The sequence below is a fragment of the Impatiens glandulifera genome, chromosome 9, assembly GCF_907164915.1.
Source record: "Impatiens glandulifera chromosome 9, dImpGla2.1, whole genome shotgun sequence".
In the NCBI taxonomy this organism is placed as follows: Eukaryota; Viridiplantae; Streptophyta; class Magnoliopsida; order Ericales; family Balsaminaceae; genus Impatiens; species Impatiens glandulifera.
The window spans coordinates 36,645,123-36,667,896 of record NC_061870.1 but is presented as its reverse complement, the minus strand read 5'-3'; the positions used below and the strand labels follow the sequence as shown (position 1 = coordinate 36,667,896).

Sequence of the window (22,774 nt, the reverse complement as noted above, 5' to 3'; positions counted from 1 at the left end):
TCAACCTGAATTATTGGTTTACAACCGTTTATCCAACCTCTTTTATATTCCTCAAAACACACCTAGATTCTATGAAATTGTGTTTCACCGGTGGTTTCATCTTTGATGGTTTTGAGAATAAATGTACCACTATTCCGTGATTGCAGTTCTTCCAAATAGTTTCATAACTCCCTAAAGTCTTTCTCGATATCGCATTCAATTTCGGCCAAAACTATTTTTTTGGGCTTTATTCATCAATGAACAACTAACATCGCAATTCAAATCCTCCCTACAAAGTTGTTGTAGTGTTTTTGTAGAAATGTCTCTTTGAGTTAAAATTCTATTACAGAATTTCATCGCAACATACTTTGTAAAGACCAAAGTGTTTCTGTTATCAGAATAACAACGGTGTTCATGACGATAATTCTTTACAATCCATTTTCTTTTTTGTATTATCCATACTTATAAAAAAAACCACGAACATCATTCTTTACTACATTTTACCCTCATTTTGTAAGAGACTTGCTTTATCCACTTTAAGCTCACTCTACAATCACAAGAATAGTCTATTATAACATTCTTTATCATTTTTTTTATTCAAACACTATGTCTACAACGAACCTTTTTGCACCATCAACAAAAGGGTTGAATTTTAAATGCTTAGTTTGTTGTCTCTTTACTTGATGAGATACTACATCATCATCAAGCCCCTCAGATTAATTTCTTCACTATCACAACACAAATAAATGCCCGGGTCGCTTTGATTAAAATATTCAGAAACTTCATTCTCATCATTTATATATTTCTCATCTACCTTAATTGCATCGTCATAATCTAACTCAACTTGATTTTCAACTTCAACTTTAACTCCTCTTCTTCATAAGTAATGTCATCTTCTTCATCCTTACCTTAATATTCTCTTTCAATCTCAAAAATTATCCTTAGAATTACATTAAATTGGGACATCTTCAAAACTTATCTCAATTTAAACATCTTCAAAATACTCTTCTTCATTCTCCTCTTCAATCTCTGTCTCTTCAACCCATAGTGGCACACATGCACAACTAAGTTGAACTTCATCAATTAAATAATAATCTTTTAGTTCAAGAGGAATATCTACCTCAAGAGACGCCTAAAAAATCTTCAATACATGTAACAAATGATGATCATTGTTAAAAGGCATCAAATGTGCATTTGGTGGACGATACCATAACTGAAATTGTTCTTTATTCTATATCCCAAAAATACCCAAAAATCCATCGCATCCCATAAATTGAATAACATCCCTAATTGGCATTAGATGTTCTTTTCCATAGTGTAACAGTCGAACAAATCTACAAAAGAAAAGAAAATAACAATATAAATATTAAGGTAAAAAAATGTTTAAAATCATGTAAATGAATTGTATATATTAGACTATATTATCATTCTAAAATTTGTGAAAGTTTATTATCTGGACCAACTCTTGGGTTTTTATAAGGATTGTCTTTAGAGCTTTCACCACTAAATTTTTTCATTTTTTAAATATAAAATAAATTAAATGTATGAGAAAAATACGAACAATTTATCAATATCTAAATCAAATTAAATTATAAGGATGAACATATGAACACAACTCTTATTCTTTAATTTATCTCACCAAACCATTAAAGTACAAGTTATGGATTGAGACATTGATTGTCACCCCTAAAAAACTTTGCTCCCATCATTTTCCAAAAAAAAAAAACAAATTGTATTTCATTCCAATTGCTTTCCTATCTAAATAATAAAATCAAAGAAAACACAGTCTATCTAATGTTAATCATATGAAAATATTTATTTTTTTAAAAAAGAAAATAACCCAAAAATTATTTAGATCATAATTGATTGAGTCTAGTACTGACTAAGAAGGTGTTTAGATTTACTTATTGAAATAGAATAATTCGTCTCCACAAGATTAATGATGAGAAACATTGTGTTCTCATCAGCCTATCAAATATATTACAAATACATTTAGATAAATTATTTAACTTCCTGATCATATTATAATATTAAAAACTGAAGTGAGAAAATAGGCTTGACAATATACACTAGTTTTCTTCTTTTTCTTAGAAAAAAGTATTTACTAGGAGAATTTTATTAATGAGCCATTTGAGCAAAATATTGTCCCTAACAAATAAAAATAAAACTTCAAAGCTACCTAAAACACTTCAAGGACCCTAGTTTACAAGGATATGCTCAATTATTTTATATTTGTAACTTATTTATGGATAATACATTCCGATGATTCAACATTATTATTATTTTTTATTGTGTACACCATTTATTCACCTATTGATGCATATATATGTGAGTTTCCAATTTCCAAATCATATAGTTTAATTGATGTATTAGATGAAAACAACTATGGTCAAACAATTGAATCATTGTAATGTATTACATATATGAAACTTAATTGGAATCAATAATCAACATTTGAAGTCATGATTAAATTATTTACACAAATGTGCTGGACAGTGAACTCAAAAGAGGATTCTCCAATCTTCTAACTATATCATCATATTTGTTTGTTGAGTATTATACATCAAGCAGAACGAAATTAGGTAATTGAATGCTTACTTAGATGAGTAAAACTATAAAACTCAGATGAAGTTATAATGTATCTATAAGAACCATATGAGATAAGAATTGAAGAAATAAAATAGAATAAATAAGATAAATAAATACAACACTCAACATAACACATCTATTTCAATTGTTCTGTTAAAAATTCCACTAAAAGAATTTTCCCCCTAAAATAGTGTTAAGAAATAATCTCATTCGAGCCTAAAAAGGACATAATGATTTTTACTCAAACAAATATGTAAAACGTAAAATATGGATCGATCGTTGTAAAACCTAAAATACGCATTGTCTTCACTAAACATATGAAAGAGAGAAAGAGAGACAGTGAAGATTACTCACCTTTGTTGTTGGAATGGTTAGTCGTGATATTCGGAGAAAGATTCACATAGATCTGATTTTATTGAACGAATTATTGAAGAAGACAAAGAAATGAGAAATTTTGAGAGGTATCAATAAACATAGAGAAGAGATTAGAAAATAATTATATTTTTTTCTCTTTATTTTTGCCAGATGTCATATAATTTGTATAAAAATTGTCACATCATATATATTAAATAAACGGACATAACGTTCGTTTAGTAAAAAGCCTCATATGACTCAAATCAAAGTTCAAGACTCATATAATAAAAACGTTTAAAGTTTGAACCCCATTAGATAATTGGGCCTAAACTATATGTCATCTAGAAAAAAATAAAAGTTTTCTTTTCGTCTCTTATTTGTGGATTCCTCTCAATTTATTCCTTTCTTCACCTTCTTCAATCATTCTAAAAATAAAAGGAATCTTATTCTATCCTTGATCAGAGATTTCTCAACCACTCAAAGACATTGAGGATGAAACATGATAATAAAGTGTCAGTCGAAAGATTCACATAAATTTAATTTGATTAGAACGGATGATTGAAGAAGATGAAGAAATTGAGAGGAACCACATAGAAGAGACGAAGATAAGACTAGTATTATTTTTTAGAGGTTGATTTGAGGTATGTGTTTAACACATTTTCCTTAAAACACTACACATCGAACTTGACAAAGTACTTGAATCTAATAGTGATTCAGCACTGAAATCACTACACAACGAACTTGACAAAGTACTTGAATCGAACACTAGGATTCAACGGAAATACATCGAGTCAAAAACTCGAAGAACACTGAGTAAAGAACTCGAAGAACACTCAGTTGAGTTGAGTAAAAAACTCGAAGAACAATCGGGACAAATAAAGAAATTATATTTTTCAAAATTTAGAGAGATAATGAAATGAATGAAAAAGAGATATAAGATGTTTGAAAGAGTTCCAACATTTATCAATAACGACTAATAATTCATCTCGTTATTTTATTTCTAGATATTGAATTCTAGAGAGACCATTCACATTCAATTTCATACATAATTAACACCATAAGTTCACATTTTAGTTTAGTATGACTTTATATTATTTGAATTAAATTTTATTTAATTTATTTATTACATAAATTTTCATTTTCATTTTCATTTTCATTTAATTCAACCTCACTTATTTTTAATTCTATTAAAATTATAAAATTAGAGCAGATAAAATTAAAGCACAGATTACTAGCATGACTCACGTGAAATAATACTTCATTTATTTATGGATTGACCCCACATTAAAAGAGAGATATGATACATGATTCCTTTCCTTTATTGGGAAATAATTAATACACAGTCGTGTGTGTCGTCTTAATCAATAATCTAACTTTTCTGAAAATTAAAGTTATCATCAATTAATGATTCTATTAAAAGTAGGATTAATGAAGTGTTTGTTTATTGGCATCGTTTAGTCCTAGCTAGTAACAATAAAATTAAAAATTACAATAAAATAATATACAAAAATTTAATTATAATATTAGATCAGGTCTTTATGGTCCACTTCCCCAGCCAGTCCACAGGCCAAACTGAAGCTATGGCTATTTTATCTTTAATTATAATCAAAAGAAATAGTCTATTATTTTTGTAAATGTTATAAGCGAGCATTGTTACCGCATGAATTTCCTTTTGAACATTATATCTTATAAGTTAAACATGTAATGACTTATTTAAAAAAAAAAAAAAATCTTATGAATAACTTATTTGAAATTATTTTTGTAAATGTTATAAGCGAGCATTGTTACCGCATGAATTTCCTTTTGAACATTATACCTTATCAGTTAAACATGTAATGACTTATTTAAAAAAAAAAAAAATCTTATGAATAACTTATTTGAAATTATTTTTGTTCATATATATATATATATATATATATATATATATATATATATATATATATATATATATTCCTACTCACAATTCACAAATATTATATTTATACCTTACAAAATAAAACATTTTCGATCGATCTTGTTAGTATTTAAAATTGTTACGTTGCTGTTTATAATTTTCTACTTATTTTTTATATGGGTGAAATCATTACATTTTTTCTCTTAATTATCCCATCAACAAAAGTCTCAAAGTTTAAATTTATATATTAAAAAAATTCTTAAAAAATATTAGAGTAACTTAATTGATAAAAGTGGGTGCATAAAATTACATGTCACAAATACACTTATGAGAATAATGTCTCACCAGATAACAGTCTTAAAAAGAAACATAAAACATTGCATATCTTACTTTATGAGACATGAATTAACTTCACATCTCATTGATTGCTTGGGAATACATATTATTATATATTCTCGCTTTACTTATTTTGTGGCCCCATTAATTAATATGTTTCTGGTGGATATATATAAATGGGGAGCTTCATATGATCAATAATTTCATACATTAATTCATCAAACAATTACGAATGAAATCTTCTATTTTTCCACCAATATTCATGGAAACTAAGAAGGAAGATGAATCAGTCGGTCTTGATAACAATCTGTACGAAGCCCTGATGAAAGGTGAAGAAGAGAAAGTGATTGAAATATGCAAGACATACGATGAAGGTCCACTTCATGTTGTCACAATCCACAACGACACCGTCTTGCACATGGCAATTTATTCCAAACAAAAAGATTTAGTCCTTAATTTGCTCAAAAGCTTGCCCGATCACGCCATTACCAAAATCACAACCCAAAACGGCATTGGAAACACTATTCTCCACGAAGCCGCAACTTCTAATCGCATTGTCCCCGCAGCCTTGTACATGCTCGAGAGAGCTCCTGATTTGTTGGAAAAACGCAATAAACGTGGCGAGACCGCCTTGTTTAGGGCTGCTAGGTACGGCAAGGGATACATGTTCCGTAACCTAGAAGCAAAAGTCAAAGATTTCTTGATTTCTAAAAGATTTCAAGGAGACGAGTTAGTGGAAGCTCGACTCAAATTCTATCAACGAGATGATAAGACAACCATACTTCATATTTCCATCATCACCGAACATTTTGGTATTCATTAATTAAATATTGTTTTATATATAATAATCATTAACATTAATTATGGGTTTAATAATTTACAGATCTTGCTCTTCACATTGCAAAAGAATACCCATATCTAGTGAACAACAGAGATGAAGATGGGATGACGGCTCTTCAACTTCTGGCTTGTAATTCATCAGCTTTCAAGAATGGAGTCAAAAAGAAATCATGCTTTACCCGTCTCATTCAATCATGTAATAATTCTTCAATATCATTAATAATTTCAATTGTACTACTAATGATCATCATATAATATGTCTTGATCTTAATTCTCCATTTATGTATGAAGGTTTCTCTTCTGAAGTTACCATGGTTAGAGAAGAAGGTAACTTATAATAACTCTTTTACTCATCATTTGAACTCTATTTATTTATTTGATTGTTGTTTCCCTCCTCCTCCCCCTTTTGAGAAATTGCAGAAGATCAACCTTGTGTTAGAGTTCCATTATGGGAAGCAATAAGGATGAGAAATCATGCATATGAAAGTGCAGTGGATCTTGCCAAGTTCTTGATACAGAGAGACACGTCATGGAAGGAAACCGAGTCAGCAGTTGACAGAAGCAAACCCAAGACCCATAAGTATGGATCCACCTCATTGGCCTCCGATGGATCAGGAGAGATAATTATAACGGCGCCGGCGCAGGATCAAGCAATCCAATCGCAAACATCTTCAACGGTACTGAAGAAGAAGAAGAAGAAGGCCCAGACTCCGTTGTTTTTGGCTGCCAAGTCTGGAATCGGAGAGATTGTGGAAGAACTCCTGCGTCTTTATCCTCAGGCGGTGGAGCATATCGACGATAAAGGACGCAATATATTGCACGTGGCTATCAAGTATCGACAAACTCATATCTTTGGGATCGTTGAGAAAATGGGAATTCCAATGATGAGATTGATAAGAAAGACTGATAACAGTGGAAACTCTATACTGCATATGGTGGGGAAGAAGGATGAGGATCGGAATGTTGAGGATATGAGAAGCCCTGCTCTTCTTTTGCAAGAGGATCTTCTCTTGTTTGAGGTGATCGAATTATCTGAACCTGGTGTTTTAATTAAGATTATATTTGTTTATTCAATTGTTGTTGTTTGCAGCGTGTAGAAAACATATCAATGACCCATTTCACCAAACATCGAAACGATGCTGGCGAGACCGCTGACGTCCTCTTTGCTAAGAACAACGACGTGCTTCGTAACGAAGCCAAGGATTGGCTTAGCCGGACCGCAGAAAACTGCTCAATTATCGCGGTTCTAATTTCAACTGTGGCATTTGCAGCTGCCTATACTGTTCCCGGAGGGCCGAACCAGGACACGGGGTATCCTTTATTGGAAAATCATCCGTTCTTCGTAATTTTCACCTTAACCGACGTTTTATCTTTGACATTGGCTTTAACGTCGGTCATCGTGTTCCTGTCGATCTTGACTTCGGGATTTAAGATGAAGGATTTCAAGCAATCGCTGATGCAGAAACTTATGTTAGGGGTGACGCTCCTGATCTTGTCTGTTTCGATGATGATGTTGGCGTTTGCGGCCACCGTTGTTCTTTTGATACGGAACAAGGAGAAATGGACGAGAATCGCGCTCTATTCGGTGTCGTTTTTTCCTGTGTGCATCTTTGCCATCTCCTATTTGCCTCTTTATCTTTCTCTCATGTCTACGTTCAAGTACTCTTTGAGAAAACTGTCCTCTGCTTTTCCTCATTTCTCCTGCCATTCTATTCAAGTTTGGTCTAAAAGTACCATCCGTCCTCGCCGCCACACTAATTATCCGCAGCTAAAGACCTCCAAAGAGTTCGTTTAATTAATGATACTTGTATCATAATTGTTAATTATATCTTCCATTCACCATTGTTTGTATGATGAGGGTTGGTTTGGTGTGCTTTTTCCAATAAAAATAAGTGCTTAAATGTATCAAATTTATTTATGAAATATATTATTTTGAATAAATAATTTAATTTTATTTAAAAATCGTTTAAACATAAAAAATAAAAATCGTTTAAACATAACGAAAAAACATAACATAAAAAAACAAAAAAAAGCACTCAATCACTTATCGAGCTCATAAATTATCGAAAAAAACGATTAATTTTTCAACCGACTTTATTGACTTTTCTGAACGAATTATTGAACGACTACGATCATTAAAAGTTTAACGATTTCTCCCCAAATAAATAGTTTACCAAAAATTAATTAAGATGATAACTTAAATATATAAGAATGTCATATAAACCTCTCAAATTCAAACTTTCTTAACTACTGACAAAGAACATCATTCAATAATCACAATAATACTCTACAAAAGATTTATTTGTGATAGACTATACAATTTATCTTTTTATTATAATATATTTTTTTATATTTCAGAATTTAACTTTTTAATTAACTAGATTAGATAATATTTATAATACTATAATTTTTTAAAATTAACTTAATAATATAAAGTGAAAAAAAGAAAATCGTACCTAATAATTTGGGCAAGTCTAACTAATGTATAAAATTATTAACAAAGTAGGTTGAACCGAAGACGGGTTAGGAAGACCGAAGACTCGTCTTCCCACCCGAGTGATCGCAGCCCATTCGCTTGCGCGCCAAGAAAACACAAAACATAGCCCATAGGCATAGCATTCAGAAGCTTCACAAGTATGGCGAACATGGCGACTGCAACGAGACGGCTAGCTAGGACTGCCCAGATTTATCGCATAATTGCATCATCTAAAACCCTAATTCCTTGTGATGATCCGTCTCGTCATCTTCCCCGCCATTTCAATCCTAGTATGTCTTCTTTCTTTTTTTTAGCTCTTTTTTTTCCTCAATGATAATTTGCAACGAAGAAGCAAAAGTTCTTGTAGTGGAATAAATGATTAAGTTGAAATGGGGTTTCCGAAATAAGTGTTCAGTAGAACTCCTAACCTATTTTGTGAGTTTTATTCAATCATAATCGGAATTCAACATTTTGTGGTAGAGAAATGCCCTAAGTTGGTGAAGAGTGTGCATCCAGATGGCTATGTTTTTCTTGCTTTAAATCATTTCTTGACATTATAAATCATTTTATTTAGCAAAAGGATCAAGAAGTCATTTTCTAGACAAAAGAATATTAGTTCTTTAGATATGCTCATTTCATAGTATTAATGGGTACTCTCAGTTGCAGGTCCATCTATACATCACATAAGCAGTCACACATCTAAAGTTCAGAATCTGAAAACAGTGCCTGAGGATGTTGCTGGCTTATTTACCATTCCAACCATTTTAGCTGGGTTGTTTGGAGCTGGATTATTAAATGTAGCCCATGCAGATGGGGACAAGGTATATCTGCAGCTTTTCTTCTTTGTTGTGGTTGTAATTCGTTCATTTTATCCTTCATTATAATGTTTTATAATGTTTTAGTTACTGTGAACATAAACCTTCTGCAGGGCCCTGTTGAAGCTCCTTTGCCTTCAGAAACTCCAAGTCTTGAAGTCTTGGAAGAAATTGCTAAGAAAGATAGAGACCGTTTAGAAAAGTTACTTCAAAGTAAAGGAATGCAATATGGTTCTTCTTGTCCACGGTTCATCGTTGCTGTTAAAGGACAAAAGGTTCTTGCATTTTGCTCTATTGTTGCTTATAGTTCCTTTAGTATTTATTCTAAGCTTTTGGCGAAGTTGCGTTTTATTAATACAAGTTTCAACAAAAAAAAAGTATTCTAAGCTTTTTGTGTAGTAGTTTTTTTGGTGAACAATTTAATCCTAAGTAAACAAAAAAATGTGAATGTTAGAATGTCAAGAAAACTAAAAGAGCAAATTGAAAGTTGGACCTAGGTTTATTAGCTTAGTTGGGAAGACAATTATCACTTTCATTATGATAAGGGGAAGTTCTGCTAGGCTTAATTGGTAAAATAGAGGGAATACCTTAAATTGATGAAATGCCATGGAAAGAGATCCTTAAAAAATCAAAATGAATTAATTTTGTTTCTGGGTATCATAATCAGCATGTTCTCAGCATCCTGTTGGGAGGTACTCTTAAAGTTGCGATCACGCATTATGGTTTGCTCTTACATTTCTTTTCGAGGTGGAGTTGAGGAAACTTTGTCAAAGTGCTTCAGAAGTATAATTAAGATCTTATTCATGATTAACTTTCAAGTTTTGATTGCTTAACATTATAATAATTTTCCTTTTGTCACCTAATTGATGAATGACCTTGTTTTAGATAACTATCAAATTCCAAATTCCTCCTACGTGTGAGGTCCCACTCTTAATTGCCAACCTTGTTTCAAGTCTCGGATTGAAAGTAGAAGAGCATGGTGCTGGATTTGACATGAAATTGAGGGCTTGCGATAGGTTAGTCCGTATCTTTGAGTGTCCTTTGGCATAATTTTTTCCTCCTTTATGGCTAACCATTTCTAGAAACACTAGCCGTGCTTCAACTAAAATCAGGTGACCTTTCTTGTGTTTCAGTGCAGTTGCTTGGCAACTTACACTGAGTCCTCCATTGTCTGGAAATAAGATTGGCAATGACAAGGGACAAAGAGAAGATGCAAGTGCAAATGAAGGGGATTTGTGCATTCTCCTGTTTCGTTCATTAATTAGCTTGGATAAACCGGTCAGATTTTCTATTCTGGTTCATGCCATAAATTCACTAATTAGTAATTACTTATTAAGCCTTCATATAATATGAATGATGAACGCAGGAAATAGAATTCATAAAACGGGGGAGCTTTAGTTCTAAAGAACTTGATGCCCTGGCATCTGCTTTACAGTTAGCAGGACAAACCTTGGGCAGAAGGTCAACGTCAACAGGGGGAAATGCTTCCCAGAAATCTTCTACTGAGAAATCGGTTGCCAGTTTGGAGGCTATGGGAGTCATAATTTATGGACTTAATGAAGCCAAGTATGATCACTCAAGCAGTGAGGTTTCATGGGGAAATATTGTTGGATATCATCAGCAAAAACGGTATTCTAATACTAAACTTCATCGAAAATATGTGGCAAAGTTGCAAATTACTCAAGTTTTCTACTCCACTTGTACGACATAATTATCAAACTGTAGATAAAATTTGAATTTCTATGCTATTGAAATCTTAAGTACCATCTTACCTAGTCATATTCATATGGGGAGTAGCCAATGACATTTTTAATGAGTTTGAACTTCCTGAACCTGTTTGGTAAAGCTATATTCTCTTACTTTAGCCTTATTTTGTCAATACAGGCTTAATCTACTTGGACTCTAGATGTGATGTTTGATCGTTTTCATCCTTGCAGTGCTTGTTTAAGTTCTTTTATATGATTTTTGTTGTATCAGGGATATTGAAGACACTATACTATTAGCATTGCGGTGTCCTGAAGTTTATAATGACATTGCACGTGGGACCCGGAATAAATTTGAGACAAACAGACCCCGAGCTGTGCTATTTGAAGGACCTCCAGGTACGATTATGCCAAAAGAAGGCTGTCTGATATGTTTACCACCTTTCTTTGAACTGATGGAGAGGGTATATGCATTGTTGTGTTATTTGTGGTGAGGGAGAGGATCTGCCAATGTTTCATGATTTTCTTTGTTAGATTAATAGTTTCTCCTTCAAGTAAGCTCTAGTCATGATTCATCTTCATTTAGCACCTGAAGCTGGTATTTGCAAGTTCTTGATCCAAAATATTTTTCATTCTCAATCTCCTAATAGAAGATCTTAATAGGATATGACAGAACTAATATCTTGCATTAATAATGCCATCTGAGTTAACCAAATTGATGGAAAAAGTGAGAGCACCTTTGCTTAACTGCAGCTAAATTCTTAAAATCATGGTTCAAAGTTGCTATGGTTTAATAATATGTAGTCATCATGCATTTTCTTTTCAGGTACTGGAAAGACATCTTGTGCTCGTGTAATTGCTGATCAAGCGGTAAATATCAAATAGATTTGTTGGATTCTACTCTCTTGGATTTGTCATACAACTTTTGATGGCTTTCCTGTTGCTGTGACTGCTCCTTAAAATTTTTATAGCATTGTATGTGAACATTGTACAGTAATTGTCTCATGTGAGTTTGAGTTTTTTCTTCTTCTAAGCTGATCTATACAGATCATTATCCACATTCAAGGAATCTATCTTGTCATTAAAATTGTGAGTCTATTTGAATCTAGTTATTCTCATTAAGAAACAGTGAATGTGCTTTAATTTGGATTTGAGAAATTATTGTTGTTGATGATATTAACATATGTGAGGTATTTATTCAAAACTGGAGAAAGGGAAATACCTATGGATCACAATAGTTTCTTTAATTGGTAACAAGTATTTGTTCTGCCATGATAGGGTGTTCCTTTGCTGTATGTGCCACTGGAAGTCCTCCTTTCAAAGTATTATGGCGAGAGTGAACGATCTTTGGGAAAAGTTTTTTCACTTGCCAATGACATCCCTAATGGGGCAATCATTTTTCTAGATGAGGTGATGCAAAAGCTATATATTTTGAAAATATTCCTATTTGTCATTGCTAACATTTAAATTTTGCTTGAGATTTGCAGGTTGATTCTTTTGCTACTAGCCGTGATAACGAAATGCATGAAGCAACTCGCAGAATGCTGTCAGTGATATTAAGACAGGTATTAGCAACTGTTCTTTGACTCCTCCAGGCAAAATAAAACATGGTCTAAAAAAATCTATTGAACTCTCATCTTGTATTTCAAATCGAGATTCTGTCAAAGGTTAGATACTCTTAGATTTAACACATTTTTTTCTTCTTAGATTGATGGGTTTGAACAGGACAAGAAGGTGGTTGTGATTGCTGCCACTAACAGGAAACAAGACCTTGATCCAGCATTTCTTAGGTAACTAGATTCTTATTTGAGAACTAAACATCAGAGTATTTTCATCACTTTTCAAGATTCACCACCAGCATATCTTTAACTTTTATTGTGCCTTTTTGCAGTCGGTTTGATTCCATGATTGACTTTGGACTACCCGATGAACAGACCCGTCAGGAAATAGTAGCGCAGTATGCCAAACAATTGACAAAAACTGATATAATTGAATTTTCTAAATTAACTGAAGGGTAAATAAATATCCACAGCTCATTTCTGATGATTGATTTGTATCTCCTTCTCGCTAAGACCTGTTTGGTAACATGTTAAATGAGTAGAGTATTGACGATTTTATTTCCCTGAATGATTATTTTTACTTTGACAGATTTTCTGGGCGAGATATTAAAGATGTGTGTCAACAAGCAGAACGGCGCTGGGCATCCAAGGTAATTGAACATCCCCTGGTTGTCTCGTATATGAATGAATGAATGAATGAATATTGAAAAAAGATATATATGAAATCAGATTATTCGAGGCCAAGTATCCAAAGATGGAGAAAATTGGCAATTGCCGCCTATTGAAGAATACGTGGAGGGCGCCGTTGATAGGCAGAGAGCTGTTGGTGCCGTCACAGGCCAAAGTGAGCCGTTTATTATAGGAAGGGGACGGGAAGAGGAACAGGATGATGTTAAAGGAGATACAGTTTAATGTCTGTTGTTCTACTTTAGTAAATCAATTGTTAACCCCACCCACCCATACTCTGTTATACTAAAATCAAAACAAAACAAACCCAAACAGCCATACTAGGTAGATCATAATAGGACTCAGTCCCATGCCAGATGAGTGTTTATTTCTTCTTCTTCTTCAACATGCATTAAACAATGTATCCAATCATGTTTCTTTTTAGTTCTTTTTAGAGAATTTGGAATTGCATCTTGTTTTCATAAGAAATCTGAATTCAATTTCTTAACCCTTTGAATCCCTGACTTTTCTATTTTAAGCAAGAAAAAATTGGTTTATGATTTTGGTAAACAAATTGGATGGAACTGAATTTTAAAATAAAATTTAATTATTTTATATACTCTTATATAGAGTTAGCTTTCTTACTATAAAAAAAATTCATTAAAAAAAACAAATTAAAATCAATTATCTTAATTTATTTTAAAAAAAACATCTATTTTAATCACATCTTATAAATAATTTAGTAATTCTATCTAGTAAATATAATTATTAATTGTTAAAAAATAATATTGCTAATATTAATCTTGTAAGAAAAGTAAAGTACTGATTCTCTCTATCTCTCTCTCTCTCCATCTCTCCATTAGCAGCAGCGACAATGGCTTCTCGCGACAAGAAGCCTGCAAAGGCGGCCAGTAGCAGTCGTGCCGGCGGTATTCGAACCCTATCGGACTTGAATCGCCCTTCTGCGCATGATTCTGACAGTGATGATGAGCCACAGGAGTACTACACTGGCGGCGAAAAAAGGTCGATCCATCTCTTGCCCTAGTTTATCATCTTCCTCTCTCTCTCTCAGTCTATACAAACAAATAGCGAGCTCTCTTTTTTCAATATATAAGATCAGATACATAATTGGATGTATTGATGCTACCATTCTGAATTTGTGATTCAAAATATGGCTCTTCATATTGAAATTTCGTTCTCACTAACTGATGTTCTATATCAATCAAACCTAAGCAAGACTCAATATGCATGTGTAAACATCTTTCTTCTGGTTTATCCTCTTACTTAGAAACTTTAAGCCCATATTTGATGTTTCCTCTCTGTCTGTCTATGTACATTCCTTGCCCTAGAAAAGGCAAGTTGTAGGTTTAAATGAACAAACTGTCAACGTTTTTTACTGAAACAATTCCGGGTAAACCATCTATAGATTTTGTGAGAGAGACCCTTGTTGGTGAATCTAAGTTCATCATCATATTGAGTACTGAGTTGAAGTCATTTTGTTTTCTAATGATGTTTCATAAACAATTTGCAGTGGTATGCTCGTCCAAGATCCGTCAAAGGGAAATAATGAGGTGAATGCAATTTTTAACCAAGCTAGAAAGCTTGGTGCTATAGAAGAACCTGTTGAAGATGTTCATTCATCCTCAAGCTCAAGGAGCTTTACTGGAACAGGAAGATTACTCTCAGGAGAAGCAGCTCCATCTGCTCCTCCACCTCCTCTTCCACAGCAGCCTGAATCCATTGTTCACAATATTGTTTTCTGGAGAAATGGTTTTACAGTTAATGATGGACCCTTAAGAAGACTAGATGACCCTGAAAATGCACCTTTCCTTGAGGTAGTATCATCACCATATAATGGATAGAATCTTTTACTTACTGTTTGTCCACTTTCTCTTGTAGTGTTTGATATTTCTGATTTTGTCTCAACTTGATGCAGAGTATTAGAAAGTCCGAGTCTCCTTTAGAGCTTGAGCCTGCAGATAAGAGGTCTTCTGTTTCTGTGAAGCTTATTAAGAGAGATGAGGAGTGCCCGGTGAGCCTTTCATTCCAAATATAGTCTCTTTTGTTTATGAGTTATTAACGTTTTGGGTGATCAAAGATTGACTAAATAGCAATCTGACCCTTTATCTGACTGATGAGTTTTCTCAACTCACATTCCTCATGTCTGTTAACTAACTTCTAAACAATCAACTAAACAAAATCATCCAAACGACAACAATGGAATGCCAACTTCAAATAAGTCCTCCAATTGAAAAAAATGCATCAGCTCGCAATAGCTAAGGAACAGTACCAAGTCTAAATTTACTTGTTTATGGTCATGTTTATTTTCATATATCAGTTTGTACTCTGGCAAGACCATCAGTTGATATTTTTTGATTTGGGTAGGGCGGTTGGACTACATATACTCGCCTCTAATTAATGTTGGTTCATTTCCATTTATTTGAAATTTCTTTTATGTAGGAGCCGGAAAAGCGCCAAGTGTCGTTTCAGGGTGTTGGAAGGACTCTGGGTGGTGGTAACAATGGTCCTACGACATCAGTGCCATCAACGGATTCATTGGGGCTGGGGCGAATACTTGATGAGAGTTTGCCAACTACATCAATTCAGCTTAGATTAGGAGATGGGACACGAATGGTGGGGCAATTCAACTTTCATAATACAGTAGGTGAGATCCGGGCATTCATTGATTCTTCGAGGCCAGGGGTGGTGAGGCCATACCAGCTGCAAACAGTTGGATTTCCGCCAAAGCAACTCACTGATCCAACCCAAACAATAGAGCAGGCAGGGCTTGCCAATTCTGTGGTAGTCCAGAAATTCTAAATCACAATCTTATATTTCTTGAGAGGAGGATTATATTACTAAGTTTGAAGCCTGTCTTCTTATTTTGTGGAATCTTAATGGCATGTATGTGTATGATATAATATGTGCATTTTGCATAAATTATCTTTTTTTCTCATTTAGACATGACTGAGTATAATAAATTGCATTGCCTCTCTTCTAATTTCACCCTTCTTGTTTATCAACTTTGCTGCTGCCAATTTCTGCTCTTCTTCCAATAATTATATATTGTTTTATTCTGAATAAGATTCACAAGTAAAATCTTTTCAAACTCGTCTACTGTATATGACCAAGTTCATTGCAAATGAAAATAAAACAATATAATCAAACACACATGTGCCTCCACAAACAATTTGCTTAGGCATCATATTTGTTCAATTTATCATATATTTATATATAATATAATATATTTATGTACCATTTGATTTAATCTGATTTAATTAATATTATTTGCAAAATTTTAAAAAAAGAAATGAATGAATGAGTGAGTGAGTAGGAAAATAAAACACTAAACTTATAAAAAAAATTATAAATTAATTATCGGGTTTATATTGGATCATTTCGAAGAAATTTTATTATAAATTAGTTGGTGGATCTACTTTGGGTCATTTAAGGTCGGCCTTAATCAAGTAAAACTGGTAGACTTGATTTTTTCGTGTTAGTTTCGGGTTGTATTTTCGTGTCAAAAATTGTTCGCCCTACCTATGGGATATGTTTGTATAGAGTAAATAAAAATTAAATTATAATAATTTTGCTTCATTAAATAAAATAAAAAATATACAACTTTTTTAATAGGCTCATTAAACATATTAATATTTTTTTGAAAAAAATGACTTCATTAAATAATTTGATTATTATACTTTTATAGTTGAAAAGTATGATTGTCATTAATTTTAGATAACATTTTAAAAAAAAATATAATTAAAAGTATTTTTCTGTATAAGAAAGAAGTATTCTCTTACTTTTAATTTAATTGAGAGGTCAGAAATAGGGTCTAGAATGATTTCAAAATATATTCCTTCAATCTCAATATTTATCACATTTAATTAGTAAATCATAATATTAATTACTATTTCAATAATCTTATTTGTTGAACCTTCCTATAACAAATCACTTTTATTTGTTCAGAAAGAGAATAAGGGACTAGTAAGAAAATATTAAGAATATAAATATACAATGTAAAATAAAATAAATATAAAAATAAAAGATATTTTAACAAAATATTTAGTCAATGCATTAATTATTTTCAAATAATATTACAACAATTCTTATAGTAAATTAGAGTTCTTATATGAAAAATAAATTCAAATTATGAATTCAAAATTTTATTTATTAAAATATTTTTTTATATTTAAAATTTATAAAAATAAAATAAGACTAAATTTTTTTATTGATAATTTAAATAACAAGTCATTAGTAATAAATAATAAGTTATTTAAAAAATAATCAAATAATCCACTTAAATTATTAGGGTTATTTTTTTTTTTTTTTTTTTTGCTTGTTTGCTTAATAAGTTACTAGTTACTATGCAGAAATTATATTTAAAACACAATTTCATCTGCCTCTCCTTCACTTTTTATGTTTATAATCTAACATTTTTTTTTCATTACATATATTTTTTTATTCATTTTATCCCTTATTTTTATTTTTTAATATATTTTTGTATTTATCTTTCTATTCTAAATTAATAAAAATAATATTTTTAATAAAAATATAAAATTTATAGATATATAATTAAATAATGAGTTATATATTATTAATGATTTATAAAATGTATTAAAATATACATATATTATATTTAAATATTATAAAAATAAAATAATATATAAAATCAAAGATAAATGGTGGTGATGTATTCTAAATTATTTTATTTAAAAATAAAATAAGTAAATAATAAAGAATAAAACATTTTCTATCTACCTAATTGATTGTGGTAGCGTTTAAGTTTATAATCTTAAATATTTTTTTATTATATATTTATATATTATTTAATTGTTTTCTTATTTTTATATTTTTAATATAATATTTTATATATATGTATTATATATATATAATTTTATTTAATTACTTAATTATATAAAATTATTATGATAAAAAATCAAATTATTTTAAATAAAAAATATTAAATTTATAATATATAATTAAATAATGAGTTATGTATTATTAATGATTTATAAAAAATGTATTAAAAAACAATATATATAAATTTATTCTTTATTTAAATATTATAAAAATAAAATAATATAGAAAATCAAAGATAAATAGTAGGGATGTATATTTAAAAAAAATAAATATAAAGAATAAATTGTTTAAAATAAAAATCAAATAACCTTAAATAATTATTTTTGTCGTTTACGATACCATTTTAAAATAATAACAAATAAATGATTATTTTTGTCGTTTACGATCCCATTTTAAAATAATAACAAATAAATGATTATTTTTGTCGTTTACGATACCATTTTAAAATAATAATAATTTTGTCGTTTACTTAATAAATTTTATGCATCCTGGATTAATAATAATTTTGTCGTTTACTTAATAAATTTTATGCATCCTAGATTTGTGGAGTTGTGGTAACGTTTAAGTTTAAAATCTTAATTATTTTTTCTTTCATTATATATTAATATATTATTTATTTGTTTTCTTATTTTTAAAATTTTTTAATATAATTATATATATATATATATAATTTTATTTAATTAATTAATTATATAAAATTATTTAAAATAAAAAAATATTAAATTTATAAATATATAATTAAATAATGAGTTATGTATTATTAATTATTTATAAAAATGTATTAAAAAATATATATATAAATTTATTTTATAATTAAATATTCTAAAACTAAAATAATATAGAAAATCAAAGATAAATGGTTGGGATGTATGCTATATTGTTATTTTAAAAAAATAATAATAAAGAATAAATTATTTAAAATAAAAATCAAATAAATGAAATAAATTATTTATATTAAGGTGAACTTTTCAAAATAGAAAATACACAAATTCATATCTTAATAAGGAACTTTTATATATATATAATTACATATTAACCAAAACAATGAATATAATTATTTTATTTATTTATATTTAAACTAAATTAATAAAGAATCAAATTATTTTAAATAAAAATATTAAATAATTAGTTATATATTATTAATGATTTATAAAAATATATATAATATAAAAAATAAAATAAGATCAAGTTGAATATTATCTTACCTAATTAAAAATATGCTAATAAAATATATATATAGTGTCCGTACTTGGACGTCCAAGAGAGAAAGACCAATATTTCTAGGGTTAGGAAGCCCGTCCGTCCAGGCTGGGACAGCCATTGTAAAAATTATAGTATAAAAAAAGATTTAGCCCCCATTTCATTCTCTTTTCTTATTCACCTACCCTCCCTTACCTCTTGCCCTTACCCCTTACCCTACCCTACTCTCTCTCACTAGACATGGCCAAGACCAGACCAGGCAGCAGGCGCGTCGTTGCTTCCTACACCATCAGGGGCACCAACAAAGTCGTCAGAAGTAATCTCTCGATCCATTCATTCTTTTTCCGTTTTTCTCTATATCTGTATCTATCTATATCTATCTGCATGTCGATTTTTTCTTTGTTTTTTTGCTTTCTGATATCTTTCTGGCTGCATTACGTGAAGTGGGAGATTGTGTGCTTATCCGATCATCGGAGAACAACACTCTTCCCTATGTGGCTCAGATCGATAAGATCGAGATGGATAACCGTAACAACACCGACGTTCGTGTAAGGTGGTATTACAGGCCGGAGGAATCTATCGGAGGTCGAAGAATATTCCATGGTTGCAAAGAGCTCTTCTTGTCCGATCACTACGACTTTCAGAGTGCTCACACCATTGAAGGTAAGTGTACCGTTCATTCTTTCAAGAATTACACCAAGCTTGAGGACGTTACTCCCGAGGATTACTACTGTCGATTTGAGTACAAATCTGCAACCGGTGCTTTCATACCTGATCGCGTTGCAGTGTGAGTATCTATCTATCTATCTATATATCTGTCATATATATATATATATATATTGTGCTGCTGTTTTCTTTGTGATTGATTATTTTACATATGTTTTTTTTAAGGTACTGCAAATGTGAAATGCCCTACAATCCGGACAATCTAATGGTTCAGTGTGAGGAATGCAAAGACTGGTAAATTGTATTCTAACTTGTAATCAGTACTCTAGGTTTTTCTGCACTTAGTTACTTACCAATAAATAAAACCCTAGCTATTTTTGTACTGACAATGTGAAATGTTATCATGTACCCTTTGTTTGTCTGTCTGTCTTATAGGTACCATCCTACTTGTGTTAACATGACTGCAGATCAAGCAAAACTACTAGATGAGTTTTACTGTGCTGGTTGTTCTTCTACTGCTGAAGATAGTAACACATATCCTTCATCCGAAGTCATCAACAGATCTGAGACGGTGATGTTTACTATCTCCTCCTTAACTCATAATTCATGTGCTTTTCAATTTGGAAACATCACCAGTTACCTTTTATAATCCAATCCAATCCAAGCAAGTGACTAAAACAATTCTATTAATTGTCATACACAGTTGGAACCCCAACGCAGAAGGATGTAATGAAGGAAGGCACATGCATGCATGGGATTGAGATGGTGAAAGATTGCTGGCTAGCTAGCTAGCTTGCTTGCTTCTTCATCTAGCTGCTTCTCTAATCCCTTTATTTATCAAGTACTATTACTGTACAGTCAGTCAGTCTAGAGAATGTGCCTTGTTTGGCATTCATGTCTTTAGCAGTGGTTTCAAACTATTCTCCTTTTAAATCTTCTTCTTATGACTTATCTTTACATTGACGATCTTGAGACTGTTTCTAATGGAATTCTGGTTTGAATAATCTGTTTCTGGATTAGAAAATTAGGAAATCTGGTTTTATCTCTTCCTTATATTCTATATGCATGACAGGTTTATCATAGCTGAGAATTCAGCTCTTGATCAACTAAAATGTTGATTGATTTCATGTTTCTAGGTACACCACAAAAGGAAGAAAATAGGTATAATTTAATAGCCTATTATTAGTAGTTGGTTTATTATAGTTTTATTATAGATAGAGTAGTAGTGACAAAAATTTGATTCACATCTCTAGCTTGTCTAGAGTAATATTTTCTTGTTTCTTCATATTATTTCTGCTTTCAAAATGAAAATTGTTACCCATTTTCAGCACAATATCTTATCAGCAAAACAATGTTTGGGTGTCTCATCCATGACATTAGATATTGCTTGTATTGTCATGTCAACCTTCTTGATGGTCATTACCTTTTGAAAAACTTGTGAGTTATGTTTGTCATAATCACAATTACTTTTTAAGCAAAATTGATTTTGTTTGCATTTTATATGAAAAGTGTGATTGAGGTATATGGAACATGTTTAGGTGAGATGTAAATGAAAGGTGAAAAGTGTATCTAATAAACCAGATTTGTAGATCATGCTAAAAAATCAAATTTTATGACAATTTTTGCAACTAGATTTTCTTATTCTTTACCACTTTGACAAAATTGAATACCAAAAAGGCTACATAAGGAACATGAAATTACCTTTTCATTGGCAAATTGATCTTTAGAAATAAGATCAAGGAAACCTTGGCTAATTAGATTCTCCTTACTAAAGTTGTTGGTTGCTAACTGAAGAGATTTTTTCTCTCTAAGTAATCACATTTCACTTGCATCTTTTCAACGAGACTTTTTGTAGATGAAGAAGTCTTTAGTTACACAACAACGTACACAAAACGAGAGGTCCTCGTTAAGAGAACTAGTTAATTGATTGTTCTGCTGCACATACCTGTCAACTAAGAAGATTCACAAGAATATACAAAACTTAGACTATTGTTTTAAAAAGAGAAATGCAGACATACTCACACACTAGAAAAATATCTCTACTAAAGTTGTTAAAAGAAAGTTCCCTTTTAGCAGGATAGAAAGTAACATTATCAAGGAAAGATATCTAGGGAAGATTTTCAATTATAATTATGCTGTTGTTAGTAAGACTTCTTCATTGAATTGAAAAACAGAAGTAAATGTTGGTTTCAATTAATTAAGGATAATAATTGAACTATCTTTACTACAAATTAATGAGATTTGGCGGCAATTGATACGTAACGGGATCATTAATGTCATTATTGCTCGTATCTTTGTCTTACAACGTTATTTTAACGACAAAAGGCATGAAAGCATGTGACCCATTTATAGATTCAGTCAAAAACTGAAAATTAGATTGTAATGAACAACATATTTCAACCTGCATGATTCACAACAAGATAAATAACAACAGAACCCAGAACCCTAACAGACAAGGAGTGATTCAGTGAAGTGTACATAACCTAGGTCCAAGGTTAAATCAAGCAGAGGAAAGACCAAGTTACAAGTACCATATGATTGATCAGTAGTGACTTCAACCAAAATCGCCAATCCAGTGAAAATGATAGCTAGATTCGAGAAGCATTGAGGGGAATCAGAAGGCGAAGATAACTCTACAGAGAGAATCGACAGTATAGGGGCACGACTATGAGAGCGATGAAAAAAGTGAGGTAAGAATGGATACCTCCATTATCGTTATGTGAGAACGATAATGATGGAGTGTGGAGGCGATAAATGACGCAGATTAAATAAATAAATTAAGTCAAGGGGCGTGAGTATAGGGGCGTGAGTATAGGGGCGTGAGTGTAGGGGCGTGA

At 31.2% G+C, this 22,774-nt stretch overlaps 4 protein-coding genes across 5 annotated transcripts; all 4 read left to right on the top strand.

Annotated features, from left to right (window-relative positions):
* Window positions 1–5,361: 5,361 nt before the first annotated feature.
* Window positions 5,362–7,883, top strand: LOC124915068 (protein ACCELERATED CELL DEATH 6-like). The gene is made up of 5 exons (XM_047455717.1): window positions 5,362–5,964; window positions 6,036–6,188; window positions 6,284–6,319; window positions 6,413–7,011; window positions 7,083–7,883. The coding sequence occupies exons 1-5, from the start codon at window positions 5,385–5,387 to the stop codon at window positions 7,785–7,787; spliced, it is 2,073 nt and encodes a 690-aa protein (XP_047311673.1). The 5' UTR covers window positions 5,362–5,384; the 3' UTR covers window positions 7,788–7,883.
* Window positions 7,884–8,503: 620 nt separating this feature from the next.
* LOC124915551 lies at window positions 8,504–13,680 on the top strand. 2 transcript variants are annotated; one of them, XM_047456291.1, is made up of 14 exons: window positions 8,504–8,758; window positions 9,135–9,289; window positions 9,397–9,558; window positions 10,169–10,299; window positions 10,417–10,561; window positions 10,650–10,912; window positions 11,261–11,385; window positions 11,813–11,856; window positions 12,265–12,396; window positions 12,474–12,551; window positions 12,694–12,776; window positions 12,878–13,000; window positions 13,135–13,195; window positions 13,275–13,680. In XM_047456291.1, the coding sequence occupies exons 1-14, from the start codon at window positions 8,629–8,631 to the stop codon at window positions 13,455–13,457; spliced, it is 1,815 nt and encodes a 604-aa protein (XP_047312247.1). In that variant the 5' UTR covers window positions 8,504–8,628; the 3' UTR covers window positions 13,458–13,680. The 2 variants fall into 2 exon arrangements, with proteins under 2 accessions (XP_047312247.1, XP_047312246.1); XM_047456290.1 differs by having other exon boundaries at window positions 9,129–9,289.
* Window positions 13,681–14,046: 366 nt separating this feature from the next.
* Window positions 14,047–16,209, top strand: LOC124915465 (plant UBX domain-containing protein 4). Its single transcript, XM_047456180.1, has 4 exons — window positions 14,047–14,234; window positions 14,743–15,046; window positions 15,148–15,243; window positions 15,672–16,209. The coding sequence occupies exons 1-4, from the start codon at window positions 14,086–14,088 to the stop codon at window positions 16,029–16,031; spliced, it is 909 nt and encodes a 302-aa protein (XP_047312136.1). The 5' UTR covers window positions 14,047–14,085; the 3' UTR covers window positions 16,032–16,209.
* Window positions 16,210–19,480: 3,271 nt separating this feature from the next.
* LOC124915466 (chromatin remodeling protein EBS-like) lies at window positions 19,481–20,900 on the top strand. Its single transcript, XM_047456181.1, has 5 exons — window positions 19,481–19,587; window positions 19,716–20,058; window positions 20,163–20,231; window positions 20,373–20,508; window positions 20,641–20,900. Exons 1-5 carry the CDS (start codon window positions 19,512–19,514, stop codon window positions 20,665–20,667), a joined length of 651 nt encoding a protein of 216 aa, XP_047312137.1. The 5' UTR covers window positions 19,481–19,511; the 3' UTR covers window positions 20,668–20,900.
* Window positions 20,901–22,774: the final 1,874 nt, after the last annotated feature.